The sequence below is a fragment of the Spermophilus citellus genome (assembly GCF_964194105.1).
Source record: "Spermophilus citellus genome assembly, chromosome: 9".
NCBI classification, from domain to species: Eukaryota; Metazoa; Chordata; class Mammalia; order Rodentia; family Sciuridae; genus Spermophilus; species Spermophilus citellus.
In genome coordinates this window covers 115,537,724-115,558,567 of record NC_138191.1, presented here as the reverse complement: position 1 = coordinate 115,558,567, position 20,844 = coordinate 115,537,724, and the positions used below count along the sequence as shown (strand labels likewise).

The 20,844-nt window shown below is 44.9% G+C and overlaps 1 protein-coding gene and 1 long non-coding RNA gene across 6 annotated transcripts in view; one reads left to right on the top strand and one right to left on the bottom strand.

Annotated features, from left to right (window-relative positions):
- AZIN2 (antizyme inhibitor 2) overlaps window positions 1-6,278 on the top strand; it is a 32,237-nt gene extending 25,959 nt beyond the window's left edge. Inside the window, exons 6-7 of one of the 3 annotated variants that reach the window (XM_081308009.1) lie at window positions 2,350-2,561; window positions 5,861-6,278. In XM_081308009.1, coding sequence (XP_081164135.1) covers window positions 2,350-2,561; window positions 5,861-5,999 — 351 coding nt within the window. In that variant the 3' untranslated portion in view covers window positions 6,000-6,278. The remainder of the gene's footprint in view (window positions 1-2,349; window positions 2,562-5,860) is intronic. The other 2 variants (XM_081308010.1, XM_081308008.1) reach the window with 2 other exon arrangements.
- LOC308656689 lies at window positions 6,179-11,775 on the bottom strand. Of its 3 annotated transcripts, none has more exons than XR_014023770.1 (4): window positions 11,417-11,775; window positions 11,131-11,317; window positions 9,508-9,657; window positions 6,179-6,299 (listed from the first exon to the last, which is right to left on the bottom strand). It is a non-coding gene; the product is annotated as an uncharacterized lncRNA (long non-coding RNA). The 3 variants fall into 3 exon arrangements; XR_014023771.1 differs by having other exon boundaries at window positions 11,189-11,317; window positions 11,417-11,774; XR_014023772.1 differs by lacking the exons at window positions 11,131-11,317; window positions 11,417-11,775 and adding an exon at window positions 10,993-11,121.
- Window positions 11,776-20,844: the final 9,069 nt, after the last annotated feature.

Below are 20,844 nucleotides of genomic sequence, written 5' to 3'. Positions count from 1 at the left end.
ATGTGGTGCTGAGGACTGAACCCAGTGCTTCACACGTGCTAGGCAAGTGCTTTACCACTGAGCTACAACCCCAGCCCTTTCCATCTATTTTTTATTTGGCTTCACTAATAAGAAGTGAAAGAACGCTAATTTACAACCCAAGAGTGCCTTTTCTCTTTATTATGGAAGAATCTAAAACCTATTTTCTCAGACTTTTGTGGATACTTTCATACAGCATATCCCCTGCCAAACTTTAAATGTTTTTTAATGATTTGGGCTAAGGGAAATCATTCAGAATAATCGATACTAATTTTAGTCATTAACAAAAAGCTTGTAAATAAGAACTTAAGGTAAATGAAGATCTGTTTGTTTCCTCTTCCTAGAACATGAGCTTTATGGACAGAGGAATGTATCTGTTTTGGTGTTGCCCCTCAGCTCCTAGATCAGAGCCTGGCATAGAGCAGGTGTTCAATATGTTTGCTGAATGAATGAATTAATGAATATAGGACAGTTTTCATTCTTGCTTCTAATAATTTGTACATATTTTCTTTATAAACAGGACTAGCAGCTTATTAACTTTTTGTGAAATAAACATTATCTCTCCTTGTGGAGACTGTGACTTTTCTTTCTTAATTTTGCTCATTCCTGCCTCTGGCTAAGGCATCGAAATGCCTTTCCTGTTTTCTCCACCAGTCGGTCCTCACTACCTCCTCCTATCACCTGTGGATGGTTTCTATTCATGTCCCCTTTTTTTCTTTTTTTTTTTCCCACTCTCATCACTCATATGTATGTTACCCATCCATTCATTCCAAAATAATACTGCAACAAGCACCTACTGTATGCCAGATTGCAAGGTACACAAGAGGCGGGAAGAACAGATCTGACACTATCTCAGGCTTGAGGAATTTATCACCTGTCCAGGAAGCCAGTCTTGAGCAGCCACTTCACAAATATTTAGTTACAAATCATGGCAAACATTATGAAGGCAAAACTTAGAGAGCATGGAATTTCAGGATAGGCTTCCCTGGAGTCTTGTTTCTTCTAGAATCTAAAGGAAAACAGGACTTGGCATATTTGGAACCTCAAGGAACATGATTGGAGGCAGTGGGTAGGGGAAGGGAAGCCCAGAGCAACAGGAGAAACTGGAGAACATGGAGTGCAGCAGCAGAAGGGCCAAGGGGTCTTGGGGGGCAGTTTGGATCTGCATATGTCCATCCATTGGTTGTGACTCTTCCTGTAGGACCTGCCTGGCAGGAGCCCTACCTACACTGTGACAAACTGCCCTGATATCTTGGTTGCCTGCAAATGGTCTGTGTTAATTTCCTTTTCTGGATTTGGAAGTCATTCAAGAAAAAATTTAAAATGTATTGACATTGGATGTTGTGCCTTTGAGCAAATCTTTAACTTCTTAGCCTGTTCCCTGAAATGGAAGTTATTGTGTTTGCCCCATGGGGTCCTTTGTGAGGTTACCCTGTGATGGACTGGGGGAGGCCTGCATTCCTTACAGACTTGAGGAAGGATGGTCTAACCCACCTGTGTATTTTGGGTTCCTGTCACTGGATCTGATATGAAATGAGGGGATCCAAGAAACCTTTATAGAAGATGGAGTTTCAGGGGGTGGGACCAGCAGATAGGCTGGAACTAAGGATGGGAGAGGGCTGTGGTGGCATGGACATAGCTGAGGTCTGGAAAGTGTCCAGGGAAGACTGAAGCACAGATGTGATAACAAGAATGACTATAAAAGCAGCAATAATAACACTAACTTCTTGGGCCTCTGCCATGTGCCAGCTGCTGGTTTTTTTTTTTTTTTTTTTGGTTTATTTGTTTGGTACTGAGGACTGAACCGAGGGGTGCTTTATCACTAAGCTATATCCCCAGCCCTTTTTATTTTTTATTTTAAGACAGGGTCTTGCTAAATTGCTAATTCTGGTCTTGAACTTGTGATCCCCTTGCCTCAGCCTCCTGAGTAGCTAGGGTTATGGGTGTGTACCATTATGTCAGGCACAAACCACTGTTCTAAATGCTTTACATATGCTAATTAATTTATCCTTTGAGTAGCCTATAAAGTAGGTATTATTTATTATTCTCATTTTACAAATAAGGAAACTGAGGCACAGAGAGATTAAGTACCTTGCCCAAAGTCACACAGCTAGCAAGCACTGGAACCTGGATTTGAGACCAGGTATTGTGGCTTCCAGTATAAGAGGCAACCAATACAGAGAAGTGGTTAGAGCCTTAAATGCCAGGCTAGGAGGCTTATCCAGTCATCACCCTGTTGACTACAGGAGCCATGTAAGACTTTTGAGGGAGGAAGTGTTAAGGGTGTTGAATGGCCAGAAGAGTTGATAGGGCTCTTTCTCTCTTCTGCAGAAACCATCCACGGAGCAGCCCTTGTACAGCAGCAGCCTGTGGGGCCCAGCTGATGTCCGAGACTGTGTGGCTGAAGGCCTGTGGCTGCCGCAACTACATGTAGGAGACTGGCTGGTCTTCGACAACATGGGAGCCTACACAGTGGGCACAGGGTCCCTCCTTGGAGAGACTCAGGCCTGCCGCATCACCTACGCCATGTCCCGGGTAGCCTGGTAAGGGGCCCCTGCTGTGAAGAGGAGAGGTGGGAGGCAAGCTGGGATGAAGAAATAAGGGAAGCTGAGATCTGAGACCCTCTCCCATGTAACCTAGTTTGACAAGTAGCTGCTGGTGGCTGACTCAGCTGAGGCCTGTGTTGGGCATGTGGCTGTGGCTACAGAGGAGCTCCCCAAGGAGCTCACAGCCCCAGAGGATGCAGGGGCATAGACACGTCCTCAAGATGGCACTGCCGGGTGGAAGGTAGTGGGCAAGAGGCAGAAGGAGGTGGGCAGGAGTTCCTGGGAAGGGAACGTGGTACAAGTGTGGTGCATCCAAGGTACCACTCAAGGCACTAATGGAGGTTGGTTGTGACTGGACAGGGAGGCAGGGCTAGATCTGGGAAGGCACTGAAGGTTGAGCAAAGGACTTAAGAGTAATAGGAAGCAAGGACCTGTTTGAAGAAGAGGTAGACATGGTCTTATTTGCATTTTGTAAAGACCCCCCAACTACCTTAAGGAGGCAGAGGCAGACAAGTGACCAGCTGGATGGCAGCTGTCATACCTGGGCTGAGTCTCAGTCTTATTTAGAAAAAGGCACAGCACCAGCCCTGCCTGCTGCCTCAGGTAGTGCTGGGGTCTAGCGAGGCAAGAGGTGTGTGACATGGAGAGTCAGGCCTGCTGAGCCCCGAGGGCACAGCTTACCTTGGACATCTATTGTTATCTCCTTTTACTCACAACTCTGGGGATCAGTGTTATCACTGGGAGAGTCACTTGCCTGATGTCATACAGCTGGGCAGTGGGAAGGGCCCCTGCTATGGGAGGGAAAAGGCTACAGAGGGCAGGGCAGTTGGGAGGGGCTTTTTTCCCCTGGGCTTTCAGATGAGTGTGGCCCATGTTCCCAGGCCCCCAGGAAACCACCAAACCCCAGACCTAATTTGGCATCAGGAGAGTCGTATTTCATTCATGCATTCTACAAACCTTTGTTGTTTTTGCTGTGAGGGCACAGGATAGGCTTTTGTGGTGATTTTGCCACCTGGGGCATTCTGACAAGGTCTAAAGACAAACTTCAAGAACAATCACCCCACAGACTTAGTATTCCCTCCCTGGCTCTGTCATCAGCAGCTGCAGGTGGAGGAGGTCACATAGAGTTGGCTGAACTCATTACTAGGAACAAAAAATGCTGACGAACTGAATGGACATGCCAAGAAATCCCCTGTAGAAGAGTGGCCTCAGCAGAATGCTTTGCTTTACCACCTGCTCTGTGCTAGGTCCTGGGAGTACAGGAGCACTGGAGAAGCCAGGGTGCAGATCTACACACAAGAGATGCTGACACAGAGTGAAAAGGCCACTGAGGAAGGAGGGATAGTGAAGGAGCATGGTTAGGACAGCTTCTTAGGAGGTGTCAGCCAGGCCCAGGAGGCCAAAACAGGCCAAAGGGATGGCCAAGAGGCCTGAAAGGTCTTATTTGGTCACAAAATTGCAAGTAGCTCTCCACATGCAAGGAGTGGCATGTGGGGAAGATTGGGATCTAAAAGGACCTTGAAACAATAAAAAAAAAAAAAGTGAGAAATAAAAGGACCTTGGAGGTCTAGACTGGACTTGGTCTTAAAGGTAGTAGGGAGCCATTGAAAGATTTTAAGAAACTGGACCAACCCATTTTTAAAGATAAGGAGACAGAGGCTCAGTCAGAGGGTACTTAGCCCAGAGCCTTCCTCAAGTAAGGGACCAGCATCAGTGGGCTTTGGAGACACCAACTCCTGATTTGCTATTGACTTGTATGACTCAGCACAGAGGGAGCTCTTCCTGCAGGTTAGGGACTGGAATGTGTGGAATGTGTGAAAGAACAGAAGAGGGAAGGTCTTGTGGAGAAGCAGAACCCAGAACAAGTAAGGACAAGTGGCATGGCCCCTCCAGGTCCATGGATACTGAGCCCAGTGCTCTCCCCACCCAGTGTCCAGACAGCTCCACACCTTCCTGCCCATGAGTACTTGCTAGCTTGCTGCAGGGGCACCAGCAGGGAGTAACACAGACGTTTCCTTGTCCTGCTGTAAATGGAGAAATGTCAGGGTCACAGATATTGAAGCCTTATTGATATCAAGGAGAGAGATCCTGAGTGTAGGACTCTGCTGTGTCCTGCTCTTCTGAAGCTCTGTCACTGAAGCCAAGACAAATAGGCCAAGGAGGAATTGGTCAGGGGAGGGTTGATGATGTAGGCAGGATGATAAGCATGGGCACAGGCCTGGGAAGGGACATGTGAGAGCCTGAGAAGTGGCTAATGTGATGGCCTCTGGCGGTGTGGAAAAGCAGGGCTGTAAGCATGGAGAGGGAGGCAGGCAGGGCTGACCCAGGGCCTGAAAGTGAAGGGAAGTTACCGGGGGCTCAAGAGGAGGGTTTGACTTTTAGAAAGATGGGCCTAGGCCAGTGCTGAACTGTCTGGAGTGGGTGAGAGCAGGTGAACAAGTCAGGGAGATGTGTGGTCCTGTCGTGGTCCTAGGAGAGGTGATGTCAGTGGGATGGAGACCAGTGGGTGGTTCAGGAGCTGGGCTGGGTGGAGCTTGACTGTGTTGGGACAAGATTCCCAGCTGTAGCCAGAGCAGTGGCTCAGGTGATGGAACTTTAGTCATGTGGGTGCAGAGGAGGAGAAATAGCTTGTGGGACTGTATGAGGGGAGCAGGGAATGAGTTTTTTTTTTTTTTATTTTTTTTTTAAAGAGAGAGTGAGAGAGGAGAGAGAGAGAGAGAATTTTTAATATTTATTTTCAGTTCTCGGCAGACACAACATCTTTGTTGGTATGTGGTGCTGAGGATCGAACCCAGGCCGCACGCATGCCAGGCGAGCGCGCTACCGCTTGAGCCACATCCCCAGCCCCGGAATGAGTTATTTTTAAGACCCAAGCCTCAGTATGAAGACTGTGGGCTCTAGAGTGAGAGAGCTGGGTTCAACCTAGTCCTACCACCCACAAGGGATGTGGTCTTGGGCAGGCCACTCCTCAGAGTCTGTTTCCTCATCAGTAAGATAGGGTGGTAAAGGCTGTTCATAGTGTTTGGAGGAGGATAAAATTAGATGATGAAAGTAAAGTGCCTGGGGCCATGTGTGACACACAGTAAGTGCTCAACGATCATCCTATGGGTTCCTTTCTCTTCTTGGGCAGTGGGGGCGGCAGTGGAGAAGAGCCCTTGCCCCTGCCCTTGGCTCGGCTTAGGGTTCAGGTGAGAGCTTTATGCCTAAGGGGCCAGAGAATCCAATACAGGGGCCATCAGGAGCCCCTAGGCTTCAGGACCTGCTAGCTACCTCCAGCACCCCTTTCTCACCCTCAGGGAAGCGCTGCGAAGGCAGCTGCTGCCTGCGGAACAAGACGAAGATGCTGAAGGCATGTGCAAGCCTCTGTCCTGTGGCTGGGAGATCACAGACACCTTGTGTGTGGGCCCTGTCTTCACCCCAGCGAGCATCATGTGAGCGGGCCCTGTCCCCCCCCTCCGGAGAACCCCAGTGGGGCCGCAGAGATGTCTCTGGGAGAGGTGGGGAAGGCGGCAAGCAGGGCACCCTCTGGCCAGGACTCTGGTGCTCGCTTTGCTGCCCCCACACTCCACCTGTAGTGTTTCTGCCCTGTAAATAGGACCAGTCTTACACTCACTGTAGTTCAAGTATGCAACATAAATCCTGTCCCTTCCAGACGTGTCCGCCTCCTCTGCAGCGCAAGCGGCCTGGTCAGCCAGGCGTGGGGTGTTCTTGGGGTCTCCCTCGGTATCCTTCCTCCTTTGTAAATATGAAGCAAATAAATATTTAGGTTTTTAATACTCCAGTGGAGTCTAGCAGTTCAATTCAGAAAGAAGACTGGGCTGGGCTTGGGGAGAGACCTCCCTGCCCTGATGAGCCCATGTCCACTTCAGTCCTGACCATACTCTTGAGCCCTTGCTGAAATGTGGACATCACCCATTGGCATCCACTCTCTCTCTAACTCATCTGTGTTCTCTGAGGCTGCCACACTTGGTGCGATAAGGAAGGGTGTGCTGTGAGGTTTGAGGTGCATGGTCAGAACTGCCTCCCTTCATGAGTTCATGACTGGCCAGTGGCCTCTGTGTGAACCTGACAACTAGTCTAAGGCCTGGCCCAGAGAAGCAACAACTGAGTATTTGATACAGCTTTGGAAACTCATAGGAAAGATAAAGAGTAAAGGGAAGAGTGTCCAGGAGGTTATTGCTTTTGAAGTTCCAGGGGTTGAACCCAGGGTCTCCCACTTTCTAGACAAGTATTCTGCCACTAGGCTACATTCCTGGCCCCGCATTTCCCCCTCAAGAGGTCTACAACATGTTTGTGTTGCTCTAACTGCCTCGCCAACCAGTGAGAGAGTGAGGTTGCTGTGTGGTTGGCTTTGCTCATTCAGGCAGTACTGTTACGACAAGGCTGGCTACAGAGTCCTGCTGTGTCCAATGCCAACATCCCTGATAGCTCCTCAGACTGGCAGTTTTTTACCAGGACAAATGTTCTTCATGCTGCCAGGGTCCCAAGCTATGAGCCTGAGGTATATGAGCTGCTTAGCAAAAGAGTTCAAAATTTAGATTTCTCCCAGCTGCTATTGGGAACCCTAAAGATTTTTCTTCTTAAAAAAATTGAGATATAATTTATATGCCATAAAATTCACATTTTTCTTTCATAGGACTGAGGACTGAATCCAAGGATGCCCTACCACTGAGTCACATCCTCAGCCCTTTTTATTTATTTATTTATTTATTTATTTATTTTTAAATTTTGAGACAGGGCCTCACTAAGTTGCCAAGGCTGGCCTTGAACTTAGGATTTTCCTACCTCAGCCTCCCAAGTCACTGGGATTGTAGGTGTGTGCCACTGCACCTGGCTAAAATTCTGTTGAACAGTGTTCAGTACATTTACAGAGTTCTGCAATGCTCACACTATCAACTCTAGAATATACTCATCTCCCCCAATAAAAGCCCCCTGCCCATCAGCAGTCACTCCCATCTTCCCTTCCTCCACCCCTTGGCAACTCTAATCCACTTTCCAGCTCTATGGATTTGCCTGTTCTGGATGTTTCACTAGGATGGTTTTCATATCCTTACTTGAGCTCCTTTTAGGGGTAAGCTGCTATCCTGCCTCAGTATCTTAGTCAATCTTGGGGCCTTCACATGGCTGTGAGGTCATCCACTGAGGCAATGTGCCTCGTGTTTGGAATGAACTATGTGCTTGCTAGAAGCACAGGTATCTCCTTTTTCTAGGCTAGGCCTACTTTTTTTTTTTTAATATTTATTTTTTAGTTCTCAGCGGACACAACATCTTTGTTGGTATGTGGTGCTGAGGATCGAACCCGGGCCGCACGCATGCCAGGCGAGCGCGCTACCGCTTGAGCCACATTCCCAGCCCGCTAGGCCTACTTTTTGCACTTTGATAATGAATAGGCTGAGAACTCTGGATGGAGAGACTCAGAGGGCAATCTCAAGTGGTTACTCCCTTGCCCCTTTGGAGGTCACCCAAAGTCACGCTTTACAGACATTCATACTGTGGAACTACTGACCCTCCATCTATGAGACTATTTCTGAGACTTCTTTTATTTCAGATGTCTAGGCAGATCTGGACCCCCTCCTGCTTCTCTTTTGGGGTAGCGGATGGCCAATGCAAGTTTTTCTTCTGGAACTGGCATCTGCTGCCAGAGGTGGCAGAGGCTCTGGGAGATGTGGCTGGCAGTGCTGGGTCCACTGGGGCGGGCTCTCTGGGGCGCTTGAATTGACAGCAGCTGGCATGGAGCCTGAACACATATCTCAGCTGGAGCCTTTCTCGTAGTTCATATTCTCTTTGCTGTGAGAACATGGGATTTACCTTTCTGAGACAGACACAACCTTGATGAGATTTACTTGAGAATAATTGCTAACCATCATTTCTTTTCAGTTATTTTTTTCCCTTATTTTTATCTTTTTCTGAAGAAAAAGAAGAAAAAACTATTAAATGTGAAGAATGGTAAAGGCTTCAGGCCTGTGTGTGTGTGCGTGCATGCGTGTGCGTGTGTGCACACAGAAGATTTCACCAGAGGTCTCCCAGAGCCCTGGCTGCATAGGCATTTATCCCCTTGGAGCTCCCTGCTAAGCAGTCTGTTGGCAGAGGCCCTGAGACCCATCTGCCTTGGGACTTCAAGAGGGACATCCTCCTCCCAACACTGCCTACACCTGCCTGCATCACACCTCTGAAGCTCCTGTGTGTTCACTCACTCCGGGAGGTCAACAGACCCAACAGCTACAGATAGACCCCCACCCTCTCCCTCTCAGGTGAGTCCCCTCCTCCCTTGCACAGGCCACCCTCACTCAGCAGCTAAATCCTGTTACTCCATTTCACCCACAATAACACTTAAAGTTCAACAACCACCTCTGACTCCCACTCCTCCCTGCCCCACTGGTCCTGATCACACCAGTCTCCTCTCCATTTCTCAAACATCCTACTGCTGGGCCTGCATTTACGCTCTCCTTTCTCTATAGTGATCCTCCCTGTGGGAACTGCTTGCTTCATTCAGGTTCTGCTCAAAAGTTTCCTTTTATATAAAGCCTTCCAGAATCACCCTTTAGAAAACAGTACTTCCCAGTTTCTTTCCCCTTAACTGGTTTTCTTTTTCTTTGCAGCATTTATTACCACTTGACATACTTCACAGCATGTTTGTGTGGGTATCATCAGCCCCTGTAGGATGTGAGCTCCTTGGCAGCAGGAACCAAATTTATTTTTTCATTGCTTTGTCCTTATCACCCAGTACAGAGCAAATGCTCAGAAATATATGCCAAATCAACAACAGGTCCTAACCGGTCTGAATCTATTAACTCATTTGTAAAACACGACTGCTGAATATGTTGACCTCAGAGTTATTGTGAGGATTAAATAAGAAAATGGATATGCTAAGGCCTATCATATCCTTAGGTACACAATAAATGGCATTGGAAGGTAATTTCTTAGGCATTTATTGAGTACTTACTGGGGCCTTGTGGTTGATACTGTGATGCAGAGTTGAGTCCCTCAGTCCTCAAGGAGCTCAATGCAGAAGACTCACTGAGGGCCTTGAAAGAGAAAGCCAATTCTGAAGTAGGAAGCCTTGTATGCTTCTGAAACACAAGCATGACAGGACCTTTGGGAACATAAATGAAAGAGTATCAAAAGGTATAGGGAGGGGCTGGGGATGTGGCTCAAGCAGTAGCGCGCTCGCCTGGCATGAGTGCGGCCCGGGTTCGATCCTCAGCACCACATACCAACAAAGATGTTGTGTCCGCCGAGAACTAAAAAATAAATATTAAAAAAAATTCTCTCTCTCTCTCTCTCTCTCCCTCCTCTCTCACTCTCTCTTTAAAAAAAAAAAAAAAGGTATAGGGACAGAAGAAATGATGGACTGGTGTTAGCACATACCTCCTTAACCCTGCACCCTGCCCCCACCCTGGGAAAGGCAGGCTTAGCCCATGGGGACAGAGGGAGATAGGTTGTCATCTCTGTCTGCCCCTGCTCAGGAGGGACACAAAAATACGTTATCTCTCCATGGGAGCCATTTTCCCCACCCTACTTCCTGGAAACTCTGTCCATGCCAGCCCTTCCAGTTGTAAAGTGACCACAGGAGAGGCAATAGCATGGGGGTTTTATCCTTCCTTTGCTGCATTTTAAGTCCTTTCTGGCATCTATGAGATGAGCAGCTAAAGCCCTATAAGATGATTTGTTCTGACCTCTTGGTGGTCCAAGGGTCTTTGTGAAAAATAAATTCAATCTTGGTAGTCCTCTTCTGAAAACCTTTCAGCTGATTCCCACAGGGATGCCAATAAAAGCTGAATTGCTGGAGACCCTTGTCTACATTACTGACTTCATCTCATGCCCCTTTCTCACATTTCAGTTCCTTAGTGTTTTTGACTAGTCTTTTAAACCAGCTCAGAGGATGGAGGATACCCCTGAATTCCAAGGAGGGGCATCTTGCCCCTTCTGCTTAGCTCCTGAGTGGCCCTAGAACGTGCAGTGACCATTGGAAGGAGCTGGGGGGTGAGGGGAGCTGAAAATAACCTCAGGGTAATTATTGGGAAGAACCCAGCTCCACACTTGGTGAGACCTAAGCCGGGGGACATACATAGGCATACAGGATACCTCAATGGCTACCCTAGGTGACCCTGGGTAGGACCACCCGATAAAATTCTGAACACTCAGCTAAATTTGAATTCAGATATACGACGGGTGGTTTTTAAGTATGTGTATGTTCCATGTGATACTTGAGGTATTCTTATGATAAGGCATTACTCGTCGTTTATTTGAAATTCAACTTTAACCGGGAGTCCTGCATTTTATTTGCTAAATCTGGTAACCTTGCCCTGGAAAGTTCCTTATGCCGGACGTCCCTCTCGGGCTTTCCTTTCTCCCATTTGTGGAATGGGGACATTTCTGCGAGATCAGCCTCGGGAACTCCTCAAGGGGAAACGCTATCCACGCCCACCTCAGGGATAGTCCTGTGGAGTCATGTGGAAAGCGCGCTGGTCTCGGGAGTTTCTTGCTGAGTGAATATGAGAAACCCCTTCCTCTAGGACCCTCATCTTTCTCATCTGAACATTAAGGCTGTCGGGAAGAAACGAACCTCTTCACTACAGCCTAGCGGAACCGTGATTATAAGGCTCCTAGACGCCGGAACTCACCAGCCCACTCCGTCAAACTCGTGCATTTCCGGTGCGTGACATCACTTCCGTACCCAACAGTTTCCCAGTCTTCGCGCTACGCACTCTTGCGCCCTCTATTGGCCGGGAGAAGGGACCGACTTTACCATACTGAAAGGGGAAAAAAAAAAAAAAACAGCGGAAGCTATTGGTTGAAAGATGGAGGAAACGCAGCTCTGATTCGCAAACTCCACCAATGGAAAACCGAACCTTCACTCAAGGAGGGGCTCCCACGGGAAACAGGTCAACCCGGGTCTGGGGTAGCGTGGGAAAGGGTGTCCGGGTCTCTGCCGGGTTTGAAAGGCCGGGAATAGTTCCGGAAGTGGGCTCTGGCCCACTGGCTATTTCCGCTTCTACGTGGAGTAGGGATCTCCTGGAGGAAGGGCACCCGGAAGCGGTGCGGAGTAAGGGGGCTCGTCTCTGGAGACCCTTGTCTACATCTCCTCTCCTTTCATGCTGGAGGGAAGACGCTTGCTGAGTCCACGCGGAAAACCCGGGGCTTTGTCGTATTTCTTGATTTCAGGCTGAGATGTTCAGCATTTTAAGACAATCAAGAATAGCTGTCTGCCATGCCCGGTCCTCGCCCTGGACTCGCATTATTTCCCAGCCGATCGCGGAGTGGATTTTATGACAGGAACTCTTGACTTCTAAGTGCCGGTGTTGAAATCCTAGTTCTGCCAGTTCTTAACTGTGCCACAGTTTCCGAGTGTAAAATGGACAATAGTATCAGCCTTACACCATAATGTAAAGATTGAATACATTAACATATTGAAAACACCAAGAACAGGACCTGGCTCATGGTGATCATCGGTAGGTAACCACCTAAATTGCCAGTCAGGAAATTGAGGCTTAGATGTGTAGTAATTTGCCGATAGTAACCAGTGGAACAGGTTGGGAAGCGACTTTGCAGTCACTATTCCCATTCAGCCCTCTTCCTGTCCTTGGAGGAAGCATGTGGTGATTAGTTTCCTTTATAGCAGCATATGCATTTTATTTAATAGCACTTTAACACCAAATGGTTGCTCTCTGGGCATTTTAATAACTCGGATGGAGTTGGTGAGTTTCAATAGCATGTGCCCCTAACCAAGGGCCAGATTTCAGGGGGAAGAATGGATGATTCTCAAGGTTTATTTCCTGCTAAAGCCCATTCACAGAAAAATCAGTAGAAATAAACTTTGGGATATGTTAAATTTGAGCTCTATGAGATGTGCAAATGAGATAATAGCATAAGTGTTATGTTAGAGGAAGACACAGGGTGCCAAATGAGATTTGATCAGGGAGTCTGTCAATTCAGTTTAGGGCAGACTTAGCAGAAACAGTGGGTCTTGGTGGATGAGTAGGAGTTGACCAGATAGAAAAGCTGAGAGACTGAGAGGAGCCTTTCAGACCAGGGGAATAGTGTGTACAAAGGAATAGTGGTGAATATTTCATGAAGAAGAAGCAAAAACAAAAAGAAAGCAAAGGGAGGAACTATACTAGAAGAATAGCCAATCAAAGGAGAAACTAATTCAAATTAAAAATCAAATAAATCAAACTGACAGGACATAAAAATAATTTCTCAATAATAATATTGAATATAAATGGCCTAAACTCATCAATCAAGAGACACAGACTGCCAGGTGCATGGCACTCACCTGTAATCCCAGTGGCTCCTGAGGCTGAGATAGGAGGATTATGAGTTCAAAGCCAGCCTCAGCAGCAGTAAGGCACTAAGCAACTCAATGAAACCATGTCTCTAAGTAAAATACAAAATAGGGCTGGATATGTGGCTCAGTAGTTGAATGCCCCTGAGTTCAATCCCTGGTACCCCACTGCCTGCCTGACCCCCCAACAAAAGGGAGAGACAGACAGACATACTGGCAGACTGAATTAAAAAGTAAGACCCAACAATATGCTGTCTCCTAGAGATTCACCTCATAGGCAAAGACACCCTCAGACTGACGGTAAAAGAATGGGAAAAAACATGGCTCACATGGGTCCTATAAATAAGCAGGGGTTTCTATCCTCCTATCAGATAAAGTGGACTTCAAGCCAAAGTTAATCAGAGGGACAAAGAAGGACACTTCATACTGCTTATGGGAATCATACATCAACTAGATGTAATAATTGTAAATATTTGTGCCCCAAACAATGAAGCATTTACATACATCACAATTGAGTCTCAATTTTAAGAATTAAATAGACCATACACAATACTACTGCAAGACTTGAATACACTTCTTCCACCACTGAATAGATTCTCCAAATAAAAACTAATTAAAAAGCTATAGAACTAAAAAAATACAAATAATTATTTTGATTTAACAGACATATAGAATATTTCACTCACCAATGACTGAATTTGCTTTTTTCTCAGCAGCATAAGGAGCCTTCTCTAAATTAGACCATATCTTAGACCACAAAGCAACTCTTAGCAAATACAAAAAAATAGGGATAAAATGCCTTGCATTCTATCAGATCATAATGGAATGAAATTAGAAATCAACAATAAAAAATACAAGCTACTGTAATTCCTGGAGATGAAATAAAATGCTATTGAATGACCAGTGGATAGCAGAAATTTCAGGGATGAAGTGAAAAAATACTTAGAGGTAGATGAGAATAGTAATACAACATATCAAAGGGACACTAAGAAGGCAGTTCTGAGAAGCAAATTCATTAAGCTTATTCATTAAAAGTTAGAAAGTCACCAAATAAATAACCTAAGATGACATCTCAAAGTCCTAGTAAAAGAAGAGCAAAGCAATACCAAAGCATTAGAAGACAGGAAATAATTAAAATCAGAGCTGAAATCAATGAAAATGAAACAAAAGAAAATGATGAAACAAAAAATTGGTTCTTTGAAAAAATAAATAAAATTTATAAACACTTAGCCAAGCTAATGAAGAGAAAACTCAAACCACTAAAATTCATGATGAAAAAGGAAATTTCATGACAGACACTACTGAAATACAGACGATAATCAAACTATTTTTGAAAATTTATACTCTAATAAAATAGAAAATCTTGAAGATATCAACAAATTTCTAGAGACATATGACCTACCCAAATTGAATCAGGAGAACATAGAAAATGTAAACGATTGGGCTGGGGCTGTAGCTCAGCTGCAGGGTGCTTGCCTAGCACGCATGAGGTATTGGGTTTGATCCTCAGCACCACATAAAAATAAATAAAATAAGGGCATTCTGTTTACCTACAACTAAAAAAAAGAAAGAAAGAAAGAAAGAAAATTTAAATGATCAATTTCAAGCAGAGCAATTGAAGACACCATCAAAAGCCTACCAAGGAAAAGCCCAGGAACAGAAGGATTCTAAACCAAGTTCTACCAGACCTTCAAGTTCTACCTTATGTATACTAACATCAAACCTCCTCAAATTATTCCATGAAACAGAAAGGAAGCCTTAAACACACATTCTATGAAGCTAGTATCATCCTAATACCAAAACCTGATAGACACATCAAGGAAAGAAAATTTGAGACCAATATCCCTGATGAACATAAATAAATCAATAAAATACTGGCAAGTCCCATATAAAACATATTAAAAAGATAGTATGCTATGATCAAGTGGGCTTCACCCCAGGGATGCAAGATTTGTTCAATACCAATAAATGTAATTCATCACATCAATAGACTTAAATACAAGAATCACATGATTATCTCAATAGATGCAGAAGAAGTATTTGACAAAATACAGCATCCATTCATGTTCAAAACACTAGAAAAACTAGAGATAGTAGGAACAAACTTCAACATTGTAAAAACTATATATGTTAAACCCAAGGCCAACATTATTCTAAATGGAAAAAAAATTGAAAGCATTTCCTCTAAAAACTGTAACAAGGATGCCCTCTTTCACCACTTCTATTCAAAATCACCCTTGAAACTCCTGCCAGAGTAATTAGAACTCAAACTATCCCTATTTGCTGATGACATTATTCTACATTTAGAAGACCCAAAAAACTCCACCAGAAAATTTCTAAAACGCATAAATGAATTCAGAAAAGTAGCAGGGTATAAAATTAATACCCATAAATCAGTTGCATTTTTATTCATCATTCCTGAATCAACTGAAAGAGAAATTAGGAAAACTATCTCATTCACAATAGCCTCGAAAAAAATATTTCTAAAGAAATATGACCTAAGAAAGAAACACCAAAGAAAGAAATTGAAGAGTACCTTAGAAAATGGAAAGATCTCCCATGTTTTTGGATAGGCAGAATAAATATTGTCAAAATGGCCATACTACCAAAAGCACTATACAGGTTTGATGTAATTCCTATTAAAATTCCAATGAGGGCTGGGGTTGTGGCTCAGCGGTAGAGCACTTGCCTAGCACGCATGAGGCCCTGGGTTCAATCCTCAGCACCATATAAAAATAAGTAAATAAAGGTATTGTGTCCAACTACAAAAAAATAAATATTAAAAAATTCCAATGACATTCTTCCTAGAAATGGAAAATTCAGTCATGGAATTCATTTGGAAAAATATGAGGCCCCAAAGAGCCAAATCAATCCTCAGCAAGAAAAATGAAGCAGGAGACATCACAATACCAGAACTTGTTATAATACGGAGCTTTAGTAACAAAAATGGCATGGTGTTGGAACCAAAACAGACATGTAGACCATGATATAGAATAGAAAACACAGATACAAACCCATATAAATACTGTTAACTCATACTAGACAAAGGCACCATAAACATACATTGGAGAAAAGATATCCTCTTCAACAAATGGTGCTGGGAAAACTGGAAATCCATATGTAGCAAAACGAAATTAAACCTTTATCGATTATCCTGCACAAAACTCAAAGTGGATCAAGGACCTACACATTAGACAAGAGAGACCTTATGCCTACTAGAAGAAAAAGTTGGCCCAGATCTCTATCATGTCAGCTTAGGAATTGAATTCCTCAACAAGACTTTGGAAGTGCAAGAAGGAAAATCAAGAATCAATAAATAGGATGGTATCAAATTAAAAATCTTGCTCACAGCAAAGGAAACAATCAAGAACATGAACAGAAAGCCTACAAAATGGGAGAAAATCTTTGCCACCTGCACCTTTGATAGAGCATTAACCTCCAGGATATATAAAGAACTCAAAAAACTTAACACCGAAACCCCAAATAACCAATAAATAAATGGGCAAAGGAACTAAACAGACACTTCACAGAAGAAGAAATATGATTGGCCAACAAATCTATGAAAAATGTTTAATATCTCTAGCATTTAGAGAAATGCAAATTAAAACTACACTGAGATTTCATCTCATTCCAGTCAGAATGGCAATTATCAAGAATACAAGTAATAATAAATGTTGGTGAGATTGTGGGGACAAAGTTCACCCATACATTGCTGGTGGGACTGCAAAATTGGTGCAACAACTCTGGAAAGCAGTATGGAGATTCCCCACAAAACTTGAAATTGAACCACCATTTGACCCAATTATCCCACTCCTTCATATATACCCAAGGGACTTAAAATCAGCATACATCAGTGGTGTGGCCACATGAATGTTTATAGCCCCTCAATTCACAATAGCTAAGCTGAGTAACCAACCTAGGTGCCCTTCAAAAGATAAATGTATGAGAAAATGTGGTTTATATACACAATGTAATATTTTTTAAGAGAGAGAGAGAGGGGGAGAGAGAGAGAGAGAGAGAATTTTTTAATATTTATTTTTTAGTTTTCGGTGGACACAACATCTTTATATTAATTTTTTTTTGTGGTGCTGAGGATAGAACCCAGTGCCCTGCACATGTCAGGTGAGCGCACTAGTGCTTGAACCACATCCCCAGCCTCACACAATGTAATATTACTCAAGCATAAAGAAGAATAAAATTATGGCATTTGCTAGTAAATGGATGGAACTGGAGACTATCTAAGTGAAATAAGCCAATCCCTGCCCCCCCCCAAAAGGCTGAATGTCCTTTCTGTTATACAGGTGCTAACCCACAATAAGGTGCCGAGGAGGGAAGAATAGAAGTTCATTGGATAAGACAAAGGGGAATGAAGGGAAGGGAGGGGGAATGGCATTAGGAAAGACAGGATGAATTGGACATAACTTTCCTATTTATATATATATGAATATATCACATTGAATATCCACATCATGTACAACCACAAGAATGGTTATACTCCATGTATGCATAATATGCCAAAATATACTCTACTGTCATGTAAAACTAAAATAACAAATAAAAAATTGAATTAAAAAAAGGACTAGTGGTGTGATACTTCAGAGTTCTCCCTGGGAACTGGAGTACAGAATGGAAGAGGAGAATGGACTGGAGATAGGGGGAATATTATGAAGGGTTATGTGCTGTATGAGCAAATCAACAGATTTTTTGAGTGGTGAGGGGAGAAGAGGCCAGCTTTGCACTTTAAATGATGCACTAGGAGGCAATAAAAGGGTGTGGCAGTTAGTCTCTAAGATGTTCCAGGTGATCCCACACCCCAGTATCTATACACCCAGCTAAGCTACATCTAGATTCTTGACCTGAAGAAATGGTGAGATGACATATGTTTGTGGTTTTAAGTTTTACATAATTTTAGAGCAATTTGTTATACAATGATAATGAAAACAGAGAGATTAGAAGCAAAGTGAAAAAGCAGAAAGATTAGGAGAGTCAGTTTTTGTAGGCCAGGAGAGAGATGATAGGAACATGAATTAGGCAATGGTAGTGGGGTGAAGAAGGGGGGATGAATTTGAGATATATTTATAAAAAGAATGGAAGACATTTGGCAATGGATTTTTATGTGGTAACTAAAGAGAAGGAAGAAAAGGGAATGGTGCAGGGTTTGGTAATGTGGTGTTGGTAGTGATGGGTGGCATTCACTAGAATGGCCAGCATGCGGGGCACTGGGGAAGAGTTTAAAAATCTCCTGGAGATTTCTTTCTTTCTTTCTTTTTTTTTAGGTCAGTAAATATTTATTGACTGGTTGTTAACTGTTAGTATGGGGTGAGGAGGGCCCACAGAGAGAGAGGTGTGTGCAGGGGGACCCTCCATCAGGACAAGATACATAATTTAGGAGGCTCAGTGCAAAAACTAAAATGCAGACCCCCTACTACAGAAAATATTATGAATTTCAGGACAATCCAGCAGAGCACTGAAGAAAGTTCTTGTGATACCTGTGTTGTTAAGGCGAGATGGCAATAAATCACCAATCTTAAAGCTGGAGACGGAACTTTATTCACCAGTTGGTGATCTGGATCCACCAGCTGGCGGGCCAAGGGGCAGGCTTCAAGTCTACACCCTTCGACCCCCTCCTGGGGTTTGAGTCCACCTTTTATAGTCCAAAAACATATTAAAGCATAAGTGGCTGTTGCTATGATTCAAAAACATAAACAAGAACAGGGTTTCTCTTGTAACTATGGCACTCTGCCGTGCACAGAAAAGCAGCCAGAAAATACCTAAATGACTGGACATGGGGCTGTTCCAGGAAAAATTCATTTATAAAACCAGGAGATGGCCTACGGTTTGCCAGCCCTTCGTTATGTTTTCTGTTCCTTCCGCCTGGATCACCCTTTTGCTCTTCCTTCCAGCAAGCCCCCACCCTCCGCTTAGACTCCAGTTCTTGGAATACTTTCCTAATCCTCCTCTTCTGGCTGCTTTGTGCTCCCACAGGCCCCGGGCCTCACCCAGGCACTTTTCTTACCTTGCTGTCACTGTTCTGTTCTGACCCTGGGTTCTGGGTCAGCACTTGGCATGCCTGGCACACAGTACACACTTGGGTATCCAAGCATTGGGCATCCCCTGAAGACACTCAAGACAGGAAGTAATATGATCAAGATCTCATTTAAGAGAATTACTTCAACTTCTACTTAAAGAATGAACAGGAGAAGAGCTGAGAGGAGTTGGGGAGAAAGGTCTGGAATAATCTAGATGAGAGATGAGACCCCATGGTTGGAAGAAGCCACCACCCTGTGGCCAGAAGACAACCAGAGCAGCCTGCTGAGATCTTGGGCAGTAGTGAGAATTCTGGGCTTTTAAAACGAGCTGGGTGAGAGCCACCTCTTGGGACTCCATCTCCTCAGAAAAGCACAGGTGGTGTGGCCGTTTTAAGATATGAGGAGTGGAAAACTCTAAGGGCCACAAACCCTGGGCAGTGTGACCAGCCATATCCCAGCTGGGATGAAACCAGGGATGCCTCCATCTAGTCCCTGTAGGAGGATGTCCTGCTCCTTGGTAAGGTTTCCTGTGGAGGCACCAAGCTCAGGGGGTCCCAGGGAAGTAAGGAGGCAGTGTGTGGCCAGGGACAGCCTTGCCCACAGTCACTCAGGGCCACAGCTGCAGGCATGTCAGCATGGAGCTTCCTTGATCCAGGGGGACAGTGAGTTGTGTCCAGAAGAAACCGAACAAGGAAGTCAATGAGATCAGACGCCATGGTTGTGGTCTTTGTGGGGCTTTATCCAGTGGGGCACATCATACTTCATTGCCTCAAGAGAGTAAGATGACTTTCTCCCCTTATGACACATCTAAATGTTTCATGTTTGAGCAATGCAGATGTGACAGGGCTTTTTCTGGGTGTTTGGCACAAGGAGACTAACAGCCAAAGAGAAATGGATCCTCTCCATCACTGTGGTCCTTGGGATGCTTGTCTGGACCCCTCATGGGGATGCTGGGCTGTAACAGGTGACCCAGGACCTCTGGTGGCACATCTTCCATAAGATATAGCTGACAACCAGAAGAGGGGATGAGCAGACCACCCACATATGGCCAGAGGGGTGGTGGCATCAGGGCAGGGATGGTGGACAGCACTCCCAGGGCAGGCTATGCCCCTGCCCTCAGCAGTCATGACCCAGACCACACTGGGGACCTACAAGATGGAGGAGGCATGGTGCAGGTCAAGAACAGACTTGGAGGCCAAGATTGAGTGGCTTTGGGCATGTGGCCAATAGTTCTTTCTCCCAGCATTTGACACTCAGTAGGTGCTTGGTCCATGTTTTTGGACTACAAGGAGAGAGGTACTGCTAACATAGGGGCTTCCCTGCCTTTCCTCTTCCAACCTGACAAGCTATCTGGGCTGTTGCCATTTACCAGAGGCTGCTTCTCTGAGATTAAAAAGTTGGTGCCAGCAGGCTCAGTGGTGCACACCTGTAATCCCAACGGCTCGGGAGGTTGAGGCATGTGGATAGCGAGTTCAAAGACAGTCTCAGCAAAAGTGAGGTGCTAAGCAACTCAGTGAGACCCTGTCTCTAAATGAAATACAAAATAGGGCTGGGGATGTGGCCCAGTGGTCGAGCGCCCCTGAGTTCAATCCCCAGTACAAAAACAAAAACAAAAAAACCCCAGTAACTCAGGAGGCTGTGACAGGAGGACCACAAGTTTGAGGCCAACCTCAGCAACTTAGCAAGGCCCTATGCAACTTAGTGAGACCCTGTATCAAAATAAAAAATAAATTAAAAGGAAGTTGGTAAGAGACAGAGGCAGGATTTGAACCCAGGTCTACACACTGCCAGGCATCTTGCTATCCAAGTATTTCCCTGTAAGCAAGTTTGAAACACTTACCCTGAGCCAGGCATGTGGCCCATCCCAGGAAGATAACACCTGGCACATGGGAGTCCCTGAGTAAATTCTAACTCTCTTTAGCTATTACTATTATGTTGGTGCATTTGGTCCTCCCAGCAAGGACAG